Source organism: Mizuhopecten yessoensis, unplaced genomic scaffold, assembly GCF_002113885.1.
Source record: "Mizuhopecten yessoensis strain PY_sf001 unplaced genomic scaffold, ASM211388v2 scaffold5859, whole genome shotgun sequence".
NCBI lineage: Eukaryota > Metazoa > Mollusca > Bivalvia > Pectinida > Pectinidae > Mizuhopecten > Mizuhopecten yessoensis.
The window spans coordinates 60,246-75,772 of NW_018406259.1; the positions used below are offsets into that span (position 1 = coordinate 60,246).

The 15,527-nt window shown below is 38.3% G+C and overlaps 1 protein-coding gene across 1 annotated transcript in view; it reads left to right on the forward strand.

Annotated features, from left to right (window-relative positions):
• The window catches only part of LOC110451168 (CCR4-NOT transcription complex subunit 6-like), a 57,800-nt gene that overhangs the window by 3,718 nt on the left and 38,555 nt on the right, over positions 1-15,527 (forward strand). The window contains exons 3-5 of the mRNA XM_021499032.1: positions 712-975; positions 2,032-2,130; positions 2,684-2,698. Coding sequence (XP_021354707.1) covers positions 712-975; positions 2,032-2,130; positions 2,684-2,698 — 378 coding nt within the window. The remainder of the gene's footprint in view (positions 1-711; positions 976-2,031; positions 2,131-2,683; positions 2,699-15,527) is intronic.

The following is a 15,527-nucleotide window of genomic DNA, read 5'->3' on the forward strand; positions in this document are numbered from 1 at the left end:
AGTGAATTTCAGCAAAATTTGAATCGGTATATTTCATAAGAAGGTATATTTTAAAACATGTGTATGCCATTTAAGCAAATATGACATTTTTTCCCCGACCAGCCCCTTTAAATACATTTTCACATAATTTCTCATTAAAATATAAAATATGAATTGTAATATGCAGCAATTAAAGCAATAATTCATACATAATGTGGAACATGCTCTAATATAATTTCGAGTACATAAACCTAATGCTATTTATATTACAAGGCAATCAGAAATTGGACAACAACTGATACATCTGTTGTAATATATGCAAATCCTCTCTAATGCTTTATTTTCAATATCACTATCATGACAAGTGAATGGTGATACTAGTATAAATGCCACATTTACCATCTCCTACTTTTAAGGGAATGACTGAGGAACTATAGCCCTGAGATCTAGAGTACAAATGATATTCTAGAAGCTCGAAGGCTCTGTAATGAAGAATATCATGTTTGAGATTTCTCTGTCACACCCTCATGCTAGGGGATGATTATTTAATCCAGCAGTTGCACAGTCCAGTCAATTTGTGCCAAAACAAAACTGGCTTGACTACTGAGGCATAAATGTAGTTTACACATACAGTATACACATTTAGCTAGGTATTGATTTGTATGTACATAGAAATGTTTATACATTTGTGTATTAATTTATCTAATATAAATATTTGATCATCTTTTCCAGGTGCTGTAAGAAACTTAGCACCTGACCTATGGAACTTGCAGCATTTAACTTCTCTCTATCTCAATGCCAACAACTTGTCCAGAATCCCTCCCGATATAAACAAACTTACGCAGCTCACCTATCTTGACCTTTCGTCCAATAAGCTTCGAAGCTTGCCCTCTGAGCTTGGCGATCTTGCTCATCTCCGGGAATTACTACTCAACCACAATTGTTTGAGAGTGCTTCCTTATGAACTTGGAAAACTTTTCAATCTTCAGACATTAGGTAAGAAATGCAAGTTTTAAGTTTATTAAATTGCTTAAGTGTCACTACTCATGATTTCACATTATTAGCCCATCTGATGAGCTGTTCATATTGCCGTTTGTCAGTTGTCTGTCCATCGACTGTCATTAAATAATTCTTGATATTGCTTTTTCTCAAGAAGTACATCCTCTATATCCAGGAGTTATGCTCACTTTGGCTCTCTGCACCCCTGGAATATGTCGTAGCAAAATTGAAGGCAAGCGGCTAGAAATTTCATTGGTGTCGGGTAAAAAAACCTGACCAATCACTAGGCTGATACTTGTCCTTTTAAGATTACAAAGGAGCGACGCACGACTTCAAAGCCTGTCAGTGTTTGCCGTCACGTGACTGCGAGATTTATTTGATGTACATCAAACCATGAAACTAGTCTTCTCGTCTCATATCCACAAGGTGCTGCACATTGAGCCTTCAATTCTGCTATGACATATTCCAGGGTTGCAGATAGCGAAAATGAGTGTAAACCCTGGATATCGAGGATGCAAGAAGTACTAAACAGATATTTCTCAAATTTCATATATGAAGGTTCTCCTTGGTTGTTCCATTTTGAGACTGCCTGCAGGCAGCATTCTAGGATTTTGACAGTTCAAGCTAGCTATTGCTATTTCTGAAGAAATACTTAACTGATCTTTTTAAAATTCCAGATAAAGATTCCCCTTTATTCATAGTTGTGCTACCAGGCAGCCATCTTGAAAATAGTAATATCTTCCTCAATGGCAAAGAAAATGTGGTTATATAGCATAAAAGTTGTGCTAAAACATTCTCAACCCATTCTTTCTTTATATCATCTATTAGATCAGTATCTTAACAACTTGGATTGCAGCTAGAACCCCTATTTTCAGCCCAAAATAGTTTCTGGCTACTAGAGTAATACAATATCTTAAATTGTTACAGTGTTAAATACAGAACGTAACATTTCATACTACATAGCCTGAAAACTGCTGTATGGCTACATTAATATGATTAACCAGATGTATAATAATTTACGTATACCCACAAATTTCTGTTCATTTCATTAAGGTTTAAAAGGCAATCCTCTATCACAAGAAATTATGAATCTATACAACTCTCCAAGTGGAACCCAGAAGTTGTTGAGTTACATGTTGGATCATCTGGTAGGTAAGTATCACTTCTGTCGATCCAGCATCAGTAAGTGTGTGCTCCGGCCGATCCAGCCTCCAGTCTTCACTAAGCTTGCAATGCAAACTCCATCAAAACATTTTTGTTTCCTTCAGATTTTTTTTATGTTATATAAAGTTTTAAGCAAAACCTGCATGTGCCTATCACATATGTTATAAAGCTAGCCAAGTCTATACAGTGTTTGTACATTTTCGTTGTATTATTAAGGTTGTCATTGTTGAGCATGTTTGTGTATAAAACCTTATACAAAACCATTATGATCTACTGTCTGACAGGACAGATAATCTATGTGAAATCAGTAGTATAGTTATCTTACATATACTTGGAAATTTGATGTTTTTATATGATTTAATTCATAGCATATATACCTATATACAGGGCATTGCTCACCTCATTCACTTTTTTATTAACTTTACTTTTGGACTGAAAATGAGTGTGAATGTTATGATTTTATTTTATGCTTGTGATATTCTCTCTGGCCCTTAACAACTTCATGACATCATCATTTTTCTTCCTTCCATGTTCCCTCCAGTCACTGGCTCAAACTGTAAGTATCTGACATCTTTTCATTCCTGTCATTTTAGTACTTAGTTTTCCAGTTCCATAGTGTTGTCCTGGGCATCGCATGTCCACTTTCCGGTGAACATACTGGTCTTCCTGGCTCTGTCTGTATGGACATATGTTGCCAAGCCCTTATCCTTATAGACCTATTGGTCATAACATACCCATCCCTGTGGATTTGCTGGTGCTTGTGTCCACAACTACCCAGTACAACTTGCTAGTGGTCCTTATGTTTTTACCCTTACTGACGTCTTGTTGTGTCCAGATCCATGTAGACTTTCTGGTTCTATGTTCATATCCATATGGACTTGCTAGTGGTACACATGTCCCTACCCATATGTAGTAGCTGGTTGCCATGTCTCCAATCCCTGTGGAATTGCTGGTCATCATGCTCCCATCCATATTGACTTAATAGTTCTAATTTCCCTAATATACTCATATGGACTTGTTAGTGGTGTTCATGTTCCCACCAATGGACTTGTTAGTGGTGTTCATGTTTCCACCAATGGACTTGCTGGTAGTCTTCACTTGATTGTCCATATACATTTTGTAGTTGGTCATCTCAACGTGTTTGTACATAACGACTTCCTTGTCATACTCATGTCTCAGCCAAAAATGCAATTACATATTGTTGTAAAACCACAGCCCATATATATTATTAGTCATCCCCATGTCCTGGTTGATATGGACTTGCTGGGGTTTTCCATTTTAACTTCTTAGTAATCCTTATTTCTCTACTCGTATCAATATGCTGGTCATCCTGACAGCTGTCTATCACATGTCGACTTGCTGATGGTCTTTATCTATCGGACAAGCTCTTGATCCTCATTTGTCTGTCTGATTGTCTGTGCACCCTAACCATATAGACTTGTTATTATCATACCCTCAACTATGTGCTTGATCTGATGTTCCTGTTCATATGAACTGGCTTATTGGCCTCATGTTTCTACCCAATTGTGGGGGCTGCAGTGGCTGAGTGGGTAATGCTTCTGACCATCCAGTCACTACCCCTCCAGCAATGGTGGTGAGTACAAGGCCTAGCTGGGGCAGTCGCCAGGTACTGATTGCAGGTTGGTGTTTTTCCCCCCTTTCTCAAGTTTTCCTCCACCAACAAAACCTGGCTAATTTTTAAATAACCAAAGCTGTTAGTAGGACAGAAAAACCAAATCAAACTTTAAAAAAAAAACAAAAAAACATATACTTTATTTATTTTCCAGCACTTAAGAAACAAGTTATTTTAACTTTAAAATATTAATCACTCTTGTTGGCCCGGATTTTAGCACACAGGGGGTCTTAATGTGGGAGGAAACTAGAGTACCCGGAGAAACCCAACACAATCAGGCAGGTGACCCAATACCTTTTCACATCCGATTGGGGACTTGTCCATATGTATATACTTATGGTTCTTAAATATCAGACTTGCTGATGGTCTTCATTTTTTGGTCTAAATGGACGTCTTTCTCATATCCTTTTCCATATGCTGATAATCCTGACATCCTCGCTAATATAGACTTTTGGTTGATCTCACATTCCAGCCATTAGCGACTTCTCTGTTCTTCCACACATGTCATTCATCTTCATGTCCAGTGCATATAATATATACTTGTTGATCATCCTGATATATCCTGGTCGATTTTTGACCTCAGCTGGTAATTCGTATGCCCTTCCCATGTGAATATTCTAGTTGCCTTTTGACATATAATCTCATGTCCCATCCTGTTTCAATTTCACATCCCAGCCTACAAAAACACACATCCTTAAGCTTGTCCACATGTATGTGCTAGCCATGTTCTGAATTCCCTGCACACTTTTTTGTGTCTTGTTAAATGTGCTTTGTGTCTTCCTTGTCAATATAGATTCCAGGTTATGTTCCTGTGTACTCAATTCAATGACCAAAGAGATGTCAAAGTTGCACTATATACTCACTCCTCTGAGCACAAAGGCAGCAAAGTTGTGTACTCACTTCACTGCCCACACGAATGGCAAGGGTGTATACTGTGTACTCACTTCCCTGCCCACATGACCAGCCAGGTTATATACTTTATACGTTTTTTCCTGCCCACATGGGTGGCCAAGTTGTACACTGGGTACTCACTACCCACAGAGGCAGCAAGATTGTGTACTCACTTCCCTGCCCACATGGACCTCCAGGTTTTATACTGTGTACTCACTACCCTGCCCACATGGACCTCCAGGTTTTATACTGTGTACTCACTACCCTACCCACATGGACCGCCAGGTTGTATACTGTGTCCTCACTTCCCTGCCCACAGGGGCAGCAAGGTTGTGTACTCACTTCCCTGCCCACATGGACAGCCAGGTTGTTATCTGTTTACCCAATTCCCTGCCCACATGGACCGCCAGGTTGTATACTTGGTACTCACTACCCCACCCACAGGGGCAGCAAGGTTGTGTCCTCACTTCCCTGCCCACATGGACAGCCAGGTTGTATACTTGGTACTCACTACCCTACCCACAGGGGCAGCAAGGTTGTGTACTCACTTCCCTGCCCACATGGACTGCCAGGTTGTAATCTGTTTACCCACATCTCTGCCCACATGGACCGCCAGGTTGTATACTTGGTACTCACTACCCCATCCACAGGGGCAGCAAGGTTGTGTACTCACTTCCCTGCCCACATGGACTGCCAGGTTGTATACTTGGTCCTCACTTCCCCGCCCACAGGGGCAGCAAGGTTGTGTACTCACTTCCTTGCCCACATGGACCGCAGGTTGTAATCTGTTTACCCACATCCCTGCCCACATGGACCGCCAGGTTGTATACTTGGTCCTCACTTCCCCGCCCACAGGGGCAGCAAGGTTGTGTACTCACTTCCCTGCCCACATGGCCTGCCAGGTTGTAATCTGTTTACCCACTTCCCTGCCCACATGGACCGCCAGGTTGTATACTTGGTACTCACTACCCCATCCACAGGGGCAGCAAGGTTGTGTACTCACTTCCCAGCCCACATGGACTGCCAGGTTGTAATCTGTTTACCCCCATCCCTGCCCACATGGACCGCCAGGTTGTATACTTGGTAATCACTACCCCACCCACAGGGGCAGCAAGGTTGTGTACTCACATCCCTGCCCACATGGACCGCCAGGTTGTATACTTGGTACTCACTACCCCATCCACAGGGGCAGCAAGGTTGTGTACTCACTTCCCTGCCCACATGGACTGCCAGGTTGTATACTTGGTACTCACTACCCTACCCACAGGGGCAGCAAGGTTGTGTACTCACTTCCCAGCCCACATGGACTGCCAGGTTGTAATCTGTTTACCCACATCTCTGCCCACATGGACCGCCAGGTTGTATACTTGGTTCTCACTACCCCACCCACAGGGGCAGCAAGGTTGTGTACTAACTTCCTTGCCCACATGGACTGCCAGGTTGTAATCTGTTTACCCACATCTCTGCCCACATGGACCGCCAGGTTGTATACTTGGTACTCACTACCCCATCCACAGGGGCAGCAAGGTTGTGTACTCACTTCCTTGCCATCATGGACCGCCAGGTTGTAATCTGTTTATCCACTTCCCTGCCTATGTCAATATCTTAGTCTCGGGTTGCATCAGAGTGATATATTTCACTGGAGATAATTAGCCCAAGGCGGAAATGTTGATGATTGGGTTTATTCCCGAATATGATTTGTTATGAATGAAGTATACAAATCACAAGAAGTAGATTTGAAGTGTTTCCTTTTGTCCAATTGATGTAAAATCAGAATTTCCCACTCAAATGACCTGAGAGTTATCTCTCTTAGATTAAGGACAAAACCAACTAAGGACATAATGAAATGTATTTCACTTGTTTCGAAACTTTGTGTAATACACACAATATCTACACAATATCTACATATTAAGATATCAATCTTGTATTCACATCAATTTAAAATATGTTCATTAGTCATAATATTTTAAATGCTGTTCCAATTTATGTGTTTGTTAACTTTGGGGTTTAAGCCAGGCTCATACATTTATAAAGATGGGTCAAATTTGTGTTTGTTAACTTTGGGGTTTAAGCCAGGCTCATATACGTGTATAAAGATGGGTCAAATTTGTGTTTGTTAACTTTGGGGTTTAAGCCAGGCTCATATACGTGTATAAAGATGGGTCAAATTTATGTTTGTTAACTTTGGGGTTTAAGCCAGGCTCATATACATTTATATAGATGGGTCAAATTTGTGTTCAGGAATCAAAGAGTGTTAAATTTTGTGAAATGTTTTTATTTCAAAATATACAGTACTAAGTTATGATATCTTCCTTAAATAGCTGTTCCATGTGAGTAGATTGGAACCATTCCATATTTATATATATATTTATGAGACATGTACAGTGGACCTCAAAACAACCACCATTTGGTAGGATGGACCAGTAGTAGTCGTTAAATTATTGACTGTTGAATGGTAAGGTTGCATTGGATGGACCAGAAATACCATATTTGATGAATGACGAGTGCAGTGCTTATCTTTTCACACATTTTCCTCTAAACAGCAGTCTTCATATTTTGATTTGGTTTCTATCCCTTCCCCAAATCGGATTCCCTAGTAATATTTCTGTTTAAGCAGCACTCTATGTAAAATCAAAACAGTATGGTAACTTTCGATTTACTATGAATATATAGCAGAGAAGATCTAGGATAGCAGCTTGGTAAGAAAGTATAGGAGCATGGTACCATGCTGCAAAAACAGCCTGGGGAGAACACTGGAAGTAATAATAATCTGGAATTTGAAAAAAAGCTCAATGTATTTTACATTAGCATTCAAGTTTAATTTCAAAAAGCCATGGGGCACCCTCATTACAGCACATGTTCACACTGTGTCAAATAAAGTAGTTATAAAATTGAACACTGGATTGAATGGTAAGGTTGGATGGACAAGTTTATTACTCTGCTTGATGAGTAGATATAATACTCTGTTTAATGCCATCATCTTGAAAACTTTTGTAGCTACAAGTTAAGCCCATCCGGTTATCAGGAATTCAGAGTACCCTTGATCAAGCTATATTTAGCTTTAATTTAAATATCTAAAATAATGAATGAAAAAATGGAAATAATCCAACAGCTTGTCCCTAGCTGCTGCCTGCAACATACAATGTATATACACTACATGATATATTTCACTTCATCATATCTGGTTGGATTTCAAAGACACTTGCTTTTTACTTTAAAAACCTTTTCTTGATTTGTTTCGCTGGGCAAACTCCACAAAAGATAACAAAGAATTACAGTTTTACAAGTGTTCAACTTGCAAGAGTAACCTTACATCTCTACGCACACATGCACACTACAAACATTCAAAGAACACAAAGAACAATGGCAGCCGCCTTACAGAACACAATAAACCTCAAGTCACAAAAAGAAATCAATTTCCATCACTCATTTCTGCCATTACTGACACCTTACAGCAGGAATGAATGTAGACCAGTATAATCTCAACTGTATGAATTTTAATCCTTTCATGTATATTCATGCAACATTTATCACATGTTTTTGAATGTAACTAGTGACTGAGCAGGGACTCTGATCAAATACTGAAGGATTTCTGCAAACATTTCATCCCAAAACACTGAATATCAAAATTGAACGAGTAGGCTGTACTGCAAATATTTAGTCCCCTGAGGACAGTTTTAGCTTGTGTTTGGCAGAAATCAGGGCCTTTCTCAAGCTCAAACCCGATTCTGTGCTCAAGCCAAATTTCTTGTTCCAGTGGCAAATTAAAAAAAACATGTCAATGTAATGAAAGAAATTTGGAAAGGCTTCAAGCCGAATGCTGTTTTCAATGGTTACACCAGGGTTCCTAACTTTTTGACCATGTTACATGATTTAAGGGAGTTAAAAAGATAATTGGCTTGAGCACTGAATTCATGCTTGAGCATGAGACTAGTTTCATGAATACGGGCCCAGTTCATCCCACTACTTATTCTGCCACTAGTCAACAGTATCATTGAAATCAGTGCTAAAACTGAAATATGAAAACAATTTAACTATGACAATTTGAAATTTTCTGTAGAAGATTATTTCAGCAATATATAAAACAAAAACTGCTTTCACATTCAACAATTTTTGTATTATAATATACAACATTTATATAGCGCCCTATATAATTATATCACTCTAAAGCACTTTACAACATGGGGATACAAAAATGTAATAACATAGTTATAATTGTTTAACAAAAGGCTTACAGTGTTAATCACCATTATACATTAAGCAAGAGGGTAATCATCTCAGTGTGTACATAAATGAATAAATACAGGTTGATATGTAAATGTACATGACGTCTGTGCAAAGAGCCTAAAAGGCAGACTTTTTTTTCAGTGGGCTAGAACTTAACTATGTTGGAAAGGGACAGACTATGTGTATATTCTCTGTTTTTATCTCTTGATTGCAGATGGCCTACAATGGATATATTGATGTTAAGGTGAATGTTTCGCAGACTTTTGTTTGCGTGAAGTAAAATGTTGGTTTAGAACACATGATGGGGTTTGAACTTTGTGATGGGTACAAATTCAATTCATTCATCCTTAACACCTTGCATTACAGTACAATTAAACAAAGACTACGTAAAAGTGCCTGAAATATTCTGGGGTAAAGGTCAGCACAGTTCGTTATGGCAGTTTGTGGACAAAGCCACATATTGATCTATACATATAAAATAAAAAATGGTAATACTACTTCTCTTCTTCCCTTCTTTTCTCCCTCCTTAGGACTCTACATGAGAATTCATTAAGAAATTATTTTCCCTTGCTACCTATATGTAACACCAAAATAACAAACACATACAACACACTTATTGATAATTACCTATATAGAATGTTTCTCCTACTTGGAGAATATGAGAAATCTCAACCCATAAGGAGACATTCTTGATTGTTTTATAAGGCTGAGGCTTGCATCATTGGACATTCAAGAATCTTATCTTGGGTGCTGAGATTGCTCTTTTGTACCCTTCACCATAGGTGATGATTCTTTTTTCCTATCCTATCAATTTTTTTTTACAAAACAATGGATATCGGCATAATATCTGTTGATGTTGACTCCCTTTGTTGGTGGAAGGAGGAGACAGTAAAATCTTAAACAGGTAAAATGGTAGACAGTTCTCTAAGTGGTAGGAGAAAGTCTGGGAAGCTATGCCATCATAATACAAAATAAAGGTTACATGATATATACTTAGTTAAGAGACAAGGGGAATAACTCTGATGACACTACATGTACCTTAAACTTTCAGACATGGATTTCCATGGTTCCTGTTTAAGCTGGCACATTTTAACTAAAGACATAGTAGTGATTTATATTTGTTAACTATACATGTACTTAATTGATAATATAATTTCTAAAATTACTGACACAAATTGTTTCAATACTGGAATCACAAAGTAATTCAGGGACCAATATAATATGTACTTTCATTCAGGATAGACCGTTTTTCAGCTGACACATATTCAAATTTACATAATTTACCAGATGGGACCTGTAATGGCAGGTCAGTTCTCCACTGTGTTCTAGGTTACTCAATGTTTGGTAACAACATGTGATTCAATTTAATAGTTAAATTGTTATAATTGTAATGCAGAATACATGTATATGAAAGTTCTGTGATTGAATTCACTTTCCTTCTAAATATGTTTTTTTTTTGGGGGGGAGACTTCCATCAGGACAATTGATCATTGTTTTACTTGCGTTAGCTTGATATAAAATTGGTTTCATCCTCATGTGTGTGGACTCATAAACACAGCCAAATTAAAGTATATATAGGAGGCACAGTAGTATAGTCCAGTGGTATGACGCTGGGCTCGAGACCGAAGGGTTGTGGGATCGAGTCACGGCACTGCACTGTGTTATCTTTGAGCATGATACTTTAGTCCGCTTGTTCCAGTCTACTTAGCTGTAAATGAGTACGTGGTTTGGCAGTTCTGGAATTGTTGAATGCTAGCTGTTGGCGCCGAAATGGCAGCTTCGGCTGTATGCTCCCCAGGGAGTTGAGAAAGGTATTCGCTGGTTGCAAAAGCCCTATAACCACGGATAATAATTTGTAAACTGCTTTGAGATGACCTACTAACTAGGTTGTGATAAAGCTGTATATAAGAACCTCAAATTATTATCAGCTCACCTGGTCCGAAGGAGCAAGGTGAGCTTATGCCATACCGTGGCGTCCGTCCGTCGTCCATCGTCCGTCATCCGTCCCCAGCGTCTGTACATCAACAATTTCTTCTTCTTAAACACTGATGGGAATTTAACTAAATTTGACTGGAAGCATCCCTAGGTGGTGGGGATTCAAAATTGTACAAATGGTAGGGTTAACCCCCCAGGGGGCTGAGGGGCAGGGCCAAAAGGGGACAATTTGGCTATATTGGTATAAACGACTTCTTCTGTAGAACTGTGCACTGGATATCAATCATATTTGGTCAGAATCATTCATGAAAGGCAAGGATTCAAAAGTGTACTAATGGTGGCGCTGACCCCCTAAGGGGCTGAGGGCGAGGCCAAAAAGGGTTATTTGGCTATATTGCTTTAAGCGACTTCTTCTCTGGAACTAAGAGATTGATATAAACCATATTTGACTGCATGCATCCATATAGCTAGGTAGTGGGGATTCAAAATTGTACAAATGGTGGGGCTGACCCCCCCAGGGGGCTGAGGGACGTGGCCGAAAGGGGGCAATTTGGCTATATTGCTATAAAGTACTTCTTCTGTAGAACTATGCACTGGATATCAATCATATTTGTTTGGAAGCATTCATGCATGGGAGGCAGGGATTCAAATTGTACAGGTAGTTGGGCTGACCCCCTTGGCTAAAGGGTGGGGCCAAAAATAGTTTATTGCTTGGAAATGGTTGAGATCCCCACCCTATAACCAAATATACAATTGCTGAGTATGAAGAGAAGAATGCACATATGCTTCCAGGATTGTTCAGGGGTCTGGCCCCACCCTTGGAGACATTGTCCCTGGGTCATAACTTTGAATCTGTTGAGATCCCCACCCCAAAACTGTATATACAAATGCTGGGCATAAAGAGACAAATGCAGTCATGATATAAGAATTGACCGCAGGCTCTGCCCACCCCTTTGAGACTTAACCCCTGGGTCATAACTTTGAAACGGTTATGATCCCCACCCAAAAAATGTATGTACAACTGTTGAGCATAAAGAGACGAATGCAGTCATGACATTAGAATTGACCCTATGGTCTGCCCCAACCTCGCAGACTTAACCCCTGGGTAATAACTTTGAAACAGGTGAGATCCCCACCTCAAAACTGCATATACAAATGCTGGGCATAAAGAGACAAATGCAGTCATGATAATATAATTGATCCTGGGGTCTTGCCACAACCCTAGGGACCTAGTTTCTGAATCACACCTTGGAAACAGTTGAGATCCCCCACCCCATAACTATACAGAAAATTGCTGGGTATGAAAAATCGAATACAGTTATGATACAATTATTGCCCTTTTGGTCTTGCCCATTCCCTGGGATCTTATTTGGAGAATATTTTGCCAGGATTACTTTTGATATCCAGGTGAGCGATACAGGCCCTCTGGGCCTCTTGTTATTATTATCTAGAACAAAGTTCAGCTGTAATCGTTGCACTGGAGGTTGTAGGGCAAGTTTGTAGGCGATGTGTCTGTTAAAAGCCTTTAGGCGGTCTTTTATTGAGTAAACAAGAAAACCTACTACAAAAAGTGATGACATAGGAGGAAGTGTCTGATACACATTGCTGTGTGAGAGCTCTGAAGGGTGATCAGAGTCAATAAACTTCACTACATTTATAACTGTAAATAAACAGGTCATCTGTCAGCTCAAAGAACCTTGATAAACTTGATAATTATACACACATACACACATACACAGATATATACACCATTTACATACAAATGTTTACCTGGGGCAATTATCTAATGTTTTATCTGTCATATTGTAATTCTGCTTAAAACAGTTGTCTTCTTTTTGTCATTTTAAAAATTAGTGATAGCTGATCTATAAAGTTAAATTTGTTTACAAAATAAGACTGTGTTAAGGGATATATTTAATTTGATATAGTTTGAAGTGTTATATGTGCCTTAGATGTATATACTGCCTATCCACGGATTTATGTATACACTGCAGCAGTTCCAAAGATATCTTGGGACCACTTTGACTCCTAATTCAGGAACAAATATGTAAAACAAAAATGCTTGGGTATTTTACACATTTAACAAATGTGTATACTTACCAATGTATTTGCATTTTTAAGCTCAAATGTCTCATAGCGTAATGTCTGTTTAACAAAACAGTTAAACACAACTGTATACAGCAGGATGTGAGAAAGGGAAGGGATTAGTGCACAAAGCTGGCTGAGACGTCTTCAATACTCTACTGTTCATGCTTTGGTTTGGTGTTTTGTGAATAAAAAGAGATCTGTAATAGAATATAGAGTAAAGCCTAATGCTATTCTGATTAATTGTTTTCAGTGATATTTGATCATTTGTGCTTGAAAAGTAATGAATCAATCCTTGTTTATCATGAATGATATAAACTTTGCCTTACTAGACTTTTACACTTAACTAAACTACTTTGACAACTTGGTTAGTTGGCAAAACAACTAAACAAGCTTCTATCAAATTTGTTAAATCAAACCCAACAATGTGGTTGACGAAGCATCTCCATTGGCCAGCCAACTGCTGTTTCAATACAAACACTTCATCTAGTAAGGTACCACTCTCTCGGGTGACCTGTAGTGGGCTCTTTTGTATAGGAAACAATACACTGGGTAAAGGAAATGAGAAGGAAAACAAATATTTATTATTATTCCAGCATGTATTTAAGTCATATCTATTTTCTTTGCCACTGTTTATTATGAATATCATGATCAATCATAAATCAATCATCAGCCACTCAGACTTAGATTAGAAGTGATTATCATTGATCATGATTTATAAACGGTTCCCAACACCAGTAAAACCTCTAATGGATTTTAGGAAATAAAAGCAATGCAAGCTGACTCAGTGTGGAAAAATGGGAGATATTATGCTATCACGTGAGCAGGTACATCTGACCATAATAAGCAGACTTATTCCTGTTGGTTTCATTAGTGTAATACTTTATGCATTCCATGATGTTTTATTGCACTCGTTGATCTACAAGGTAAATTGAATTATTTTTACTTTAACATCAATTACTCACAAATATTTCATATATTACAACAATCCAAACAAGTGCTCATTCATCATATGATGGGCGTATATATGTACCGCTTTGCCATACCTTGCTTTATAAATATGACACTACTAAGGGGGGAAATCCCTTCCCACTGAAAAAAGGAATGTTGTGTTTACATTGATTTTAAGTGATTTGAAATTTTTAAACATTTAAGGATTAAACGTTGCATTCATTGGTTGTGTTTCAAGAATCTTTTCATAATGCTTACTTACCAACTTGAAGAAAATGTTTAGAAATATTTAGTTGAGTGTTATGGTAGTACAACACACTGACCGAGCACCTATAAACAATAATATCTTATATACAGTGTAATGCAGTGTATTTAATTGGCAGCAATTATTTACAAGCACAATTTACCAATTTACTTCATATATAATTGATTTTTATGTACAACAACTTCCGTAATCTCTATACATGTTTTGAACATGATGAAATAGATATACAGGTCTTTCCTGTGTGCCAGCAGGCTAACTAAATAAATCCTCTTATCTTACATTTACAGGACTTAATCACATCACTTCCTCATTATAGAGAAGTGGAAGCTAGAAAAATTGTGATAATGAAAAAATGGACCCTTCCCATAAGTATTGATATTATAGATAGGCGGGACCACAATGATAGGAGTCAAACAATTAAATTAATGAGGAAGTAGCATAGGTTTGTTGTGCTGGTAGTTTATATATTGTATGTGTACATTAAAAGTTCGTTAAGTTAGTCAATGCTGATCCATTTATAGAACATCTTCATAATTGCTTGCAATTTGATTGATCACTAATGCACTTAATGATTTATAATCAGTCTAATTTTGTTAAAGGGTTATGGATTTTTCATTAGAGGTAATTGCATATATTGAAAGTAATAAGTTTGGAAACCTTGGCTATGAATGGCTTGTTATAAATAATTACAGTTATGTTTGAAGTTGTACAGAATGACAGAAATGATTTACCTATCAATTAAAAGGCTAAAGTACGATTTAAAAGACATCAATCCCTATCTAGCTATAGTCCGTCCAATGAGACTACAAATGGTGGCCCATGTGAGCACTGTCCAACCACTGTTTATATTGTAGCCGATAGCAATGTCGCCAATTTGCAGTCACAATTTCTTGCCAAAACTTGTTTATATCACGTGATCTAAATAACAATATCATGATGTCATTATACTGTGAACCGTAATTTGCACCTTAGCTCTACAATGCCACTGTAACATTGTTTTGATGACGGTAGGCCTAGCCTACCGAATTATATCAACAAATAAAATCTCCCAATTCACAGAATCCCTGGTGTTGATGCTCCATCTCTTACCTACTTGTTATTACCTATCGTCTATGGAGCTCTATTAGAATACTCCGGTATCCACCTAAGATTCCTCCACCGAGACATCTACCAACCAGCACCTATAGGACGTTAGACTACTCCACCGAGACATCTACCAACCAGCACCTATAGGACGTTGGACTACTCCGCCTCTTCATATATTTCCACATACAGATATAAAGTTTCCTAAGTAAATGACCTTGACCTACTTTCAAGGTCACAGGAATCAAATATGTAAAAACATTTTTTTTTAAATATTCAGAATAACGGGTAGGCTCAGGGTAATGATCCTTGACT